At 36.0% G+C, this 4,810-nt stretch overlaps 1 protein-coding gene across 1 annotated transcript; it reads right to left on the bottom strand.

Annotated features, from left to right (window-relative positions):
* Window positions 1–1,376: 1,376 nt before the first annotated feature.
* LOC132169550 (cation/H(+) antiporter 4-like) lies at window positions 1,377–4,366 on the bottom strand. The gene is made up of 3 exons (XM_059580573.1): window positions 4,112–4,366; window positions 3,009–4,016; window positions 1,377–2,486 (listed from the first exon to the last, which is right to left on the bottom strand). Exons 1-3 carry the CDS (start codon window positions 4,364–4,366, stop codon window positions 1,377–1,379), a joined length of 2,373 nt encoding a protein of 790 aa, XP_059436556.1.
* Between the last annotated feature and the right edge of the window lie 444 nt (window positions 4,367–4,810).

Here is a 4,810-nt window from a genome sequence, read left to right as displayed (position 1 = left end):
CGCCCAAGACTCCTAAATATTGGAGTTTGCTTTTCTTTCCTTTTCTGAAATTCTTTTGATTTGTATGAGCAGTTAGTTTGATACAATGATTTAAATTTTGTTTTAAATGGCTCACAGATTCGTAACCTATTCCTCTACGGTTCCAATCTTGTAATTTTCTTTTGTTTCCTAACGAAATTTCTTTTCAGATTGCTCCATACTTCACAATGTTGAACTATATGGGATATTTTTTGGATTCCACAAATTTGATTTCCAATTGAGCACCATGGAAGAATTACATTGAGCATTCAAGATCAAATATTTTTTAGTATTTTGACCGTTTTGTTTTACTGGGGGGCAAAATTGGCAGTTTTAACATATTGTTCCCATGTGAGACGCACATGGGATAATTTTCGTTCACTTACACGGAAATTAGTAACGGAGGGTCCCAATTGCAAATTTTTGAAACATTAGGGGGTATATTGTAAATTTTTAATCATTGAGGTTCAAATTGAAAAACACCTCAAACTTCAGGGGGTAAAGTGAATTTTCCCCATAAATAAATAAACATTTAATGAAAATGTGGAACCATTTATTGTCACCATGATTGAATCCTTGTCCTTTATTTTTGGGAATTATGATTCTCTCCAGTTCAAAAGAACGGGAAAATATCAAGTTAGTTATAGTGGAATGATATTTTTTACCCCTCAAAAAGTGAAAAAACAAAAATACTCTTCAAGTATAACTAACTAGATACTCTCCTCCGGCCAGTTGATTTGAACTTGAAAGGATGTTGTTCCTATTTCTAGACAAAATGCACAATCAAAGCCAAGCGGATGGCCTTTGGTTTCCAAGCTAATGCACATCAAGGTTGACGCATCAGAGCACATCTAGGATTATGTTGGAAAATAGAACATTTAATTTAAAAATAATTTTTTTTAATTAAAAAAAAAGATTTTTTTTAAGTTTTTCCTAAAAGAGTGTATTGACTCTTTCTATAGTAAAAAAAAAAAAAAAATTAATAAATACTTTAGGAATTTTTTTTACCGAATATATCAGTTTTTATTTGACACAACTTTTTAGGTACTAACAATCTTTTTTAAGCTTACTAACACAATCCCATATAGGTTCTACTCTCATTTTCAACAACATAAAAATTTGATAAGAAGCATGTTGAGTATGTGCAAAATTAACTTTTTAAGTGCTTGTTTAGGCGTTTGATCAAAACTAGAGTTTCTCTTTCCCAACTTCCTGAATTTGCATGTGCTAGCTTCCCATAGTACATGTAAATGAAAGAACTATACAAGTTATGTCTTTTAATATAAAATCTATATTCTTTTGCATAAATTGTCCCCCCTCATATTCCTCCTTTTCACTATTAACAATCGAGCAACAAGTCATATATTTTGTTGTTGTTGCACCACAAAAACAGATGTTCTACTGTTAACATCTGATGAGGCAAGCAAGTCTCCAATAACCCCCAACTCTGAAAATTCACTCCATTCTGCCAACCCTGATGTCTGCGGAGTCTCTACGTCATTTCGTCTACCAACAATAATAAGGTCGTATTCCTTCACCATACACCGAATTATCAATGCCGTCTCACGCCCATCTTTCACCACCTCCTCTATGTATGTCACAGATTCATTACCCGTATTGTTAAGCTTAACATCCTTGAGTATCTCAGAGTCAAAAAAATATTCGTCCCAGTAGGCATCACCTTCATTGCGGGCGGAAACAAAGTGAACCACAGTGAGAGTTATTTTAGAGTGATTGGCCATGCGTTTGGCAAAAGTAAGTGCCTCTCGATCATCATTACCTCCAAAGAAGATCATTGCAACAGAATATGATGAATTTGATGAAACCATTGACTGGCCTAGATGACCACGGTCAATCAGGATGCCAACAGAGCAGGGGGCTACTTCAAGCACATTGCAATTTAAGGTCCTCATGGTATTGTCCTCTGATTCAACAACAGAACCATCAATTGACCATTTTCGGTGGAACGGCAATACTATGATGGATGTGAGTTTGTCCAATCCAAGGATGCAAATGTTCTCGTGCAAGGACTTGAGTGGAGAGATTAATGTGAAGACGTTTACTGATACGGCACCTGGATTGTCTTGTTCAAAGTGATCGAAGGCAAGAATGATATTCTCAGAATATGATCTATTAGATACAGTCTTTTTCTGCATTTGGTGGGAAATAAAAATAGGAGAGGTTCGACCAATTAATTCGATAAGGTGAAGAACATAAATAGCAAGGGGCCTCTCTCTAGATGGGCACGAGACTTCAAGTAGTTTGATTAGAGCACCAATGTTATCTGGCTTGTGAATGCATGCTAGGATTCGAAGCTCTGCATTGCGTGTGCAATGCATTATATTTCTTTTTTGGTAACCTGCGTACTGCCTTGAAGGATCGTACAAGAACTTCACTAGGAGTGGCACAAAAATTGCAATCAATAAGATGTGTAAACATATCAAAGCGAACACCTGGTCTGTTATGGCCTACACTTAAATAAAACAAAAATGTTAGAGAAAACCATGAGGTGACCTTGCTCAAGAAATCACAGTTCTTGACTACTACGAAATATGTGCTAGAAAATGTATTTTTCAATATAGTATATATGATGTTTCAAGAAGAATAATATTTTTTTCATTCTTAATTATAGGACCTATGCAAAAAATACTCTATAACCATGAAATATGATCCCATCAAATTGGCAAAAAGATAATTTACTATAATGCTTTGTTCCTTTTCTTTACATCTACATTTTTATTTTTATTTAGGGTAAGTATTGTATGTTGAAATTAAGAAAGAGGGAAAGGAAAGAAAAATCCAACAGGCAATTTTATTTTCTTTTTTCTCTATGCTACCAATGTGAAAGGAATGAAAGGTAGGTATGAATTAAAGAGGATACAAAAAGTTAGCCAATCATTAAAAATTAAATCAAAGGCACCCGTAGTGGAACCAAAAAGAGAAAGGCAATTACATTTTCTAGGAAAAGAATAGGGAGAAAAGATGGTTACCTCGATATCTCTATTGAATGTGTTGATAGAAAGTTGGATTACACCTTTGTAACTCAATAATAGAGCGAGTGCAAGAGCATCATTTAAGGGCATTTTGGAGTACAAGGCAGGTACCAAACAAGCCACAATTTTTACCACAAAAATCAAAAAAATGACGACTGCGGTGATTTTTACGAAATTACTATCAAATTTGATTAGGCTGAAATCTGCCCTCATTGAACAAGTAGTCACGAACAGTGGCAGAAACACATCTGAAGCGAAGCAGTTTAACTTGTTGACAATAGCTAATCCTAAAGGTGGTCCGTCTGGTATTGCGAATCCCAGAATGACAGGCCCAAAGATTAGAGTCTGGCCAAAGAAATGAGAAAACAACGCGGAGCCAAGGAAAACTACAATGATGGCATCAATATACATGCCTTTGACAGGCTTGCCTGCCGGTGTCTGTCTGATTATCCAAAGCATTGTTGGTCGAATTGCAAATATATTGAAGATAATGTAAATCATGAAAGCTCCGGAATCTATAGCGGCGATCGTATTACCAAGCTCCCTGCTAACTCTAGAGAAGGAGGTCATGATGGTTATAATCACGCTTAACAAATCGGTTATCATTGCTGCAGAAAGGCTAAATCTGCCCAGCTCGGAATTCAGGATTTTGAGGTCTTCAAGAAGGCAAACGAGGACGGGAAATGGAGATACACAATGTTGTATTGTCACAAATGGAATTATAAATGCTTCTTTTTTATTTAGCGGCCACAATCTTTCAAGTTGCATTTCGACTAACAACGCAATTAGCAATGGCGACAATATGCATGCAACACCGGTAACCATGGCTTTTCTTCCTGTTCTTTTTATCATTCCTAGATCCATTTTCACAGTACTCATAAAGAAGAAGAGTATGAAACTGAAGTGAGCAAACATATCTATTATTTCTTGACTTGTCAACGAGAAGAGAACTTTTTTGATTATACCGAACCGTCCCAAAAGAGACGGACCGAGGATTATGCCAACCTGGTTCACAAAAAACCAACACAATTTACTCCCCTCCCCTCAAGTGCAAACAATTTCAAACAAGGAAAACAAAGAGGAAGAGAGCATGCACGTACAAGAAGTTGTGTGGTGAACTTGGGTAGTCCATGACGCTTAAGAACGTAGTGGGCGGCTTGGTTGAGGGTGAAAATGATAACCATTTGCAGCTGAAGCAGTGGCAACGTAAACGGCAAACTCCCAGAACCAATGTAATTCCACAAGCCGAATGAATCAATGGGGCCAGGCAACTGAGTGCAGTCGATTATGGAGCTCCCGCTGCTTGTATTCACATATGTGATTGTACCCTCCACAGGCAGATCATTTCCTGCCATGCCTCTTTCTATTTTCTCACAGACAAAGTTGATGGAGAAGAAAAACTTAATTGTAATTTGTCAAATTAAAAACAATATTGGGAGAAACTATTTCTCAGATTCACTATATATTGTATTCTCAGAACATGTGATTTATAAGTTGATCATCTTCTAGAAAAGGATCGGATCATCTTATGGTTGTAATCTGGTTTTCAGGTATTGAAGAGTATACATTGTCATCCCTTTCCAATGTTTATCTAATCTTTCGAGAATTTAGGTCAATGCCGGGTCAGCCTAGGTTGTTGGTTTCATCTGTACACTTGGGCTTTATATATATATATATATAGTCCTCTTTTTGTGGGACTACTTAAAATTTAAATTTAGCGTTTTACGTAATTAGAATTAATAAATGCTAAAGAAAATGAGAATGAAGATTCAATAGATAAAATACTAAATTAAAGATAT

This window comes from Corylus avellana, chromosome ca1 (genome assembly GCF_901000735.1).
Source record: "Corylus avellana chromosome ca1, CavTom2PMs-1.0".
In the NCBI taxonomy this organism is placed as follows: Eukaryota; Viridiplantae; Streptophyta; class Magnoliopsida; order Fagales; family Betulaceae; genus Corylus; species Corylus avellana.
The sequence above is the reverse complement of the archived record's forward strand: the minus strand, read 5'-3'. Positions and strand labels throughout refer to the sequence as shown.

Excerpts from the sequence above, each read along its gene's own strand:
- LOC132169550 (XM_059580573.1), bottom strand. The coding sequence starts at position 4,366 with ATGGCAGGAAATGATCTGCCTGTGGAGGGTACAATCACATATGTGAAT. Across the intron at positions 4,017-4,111 it reads AGTTCACCACACAACTTCTT|GTTGGCATAATCCTCGGTCC; the intron begins GTACGTGCATGC and ends TTTGTGAACCAG. Across the intron at positions 2,487-3,008 it reads CATTCAATAGAGATATCGAG|GCCATAACAGACCAGGTGTT; the intron begins GTAACCATCTTT and ends ATTTAAGTGTAG.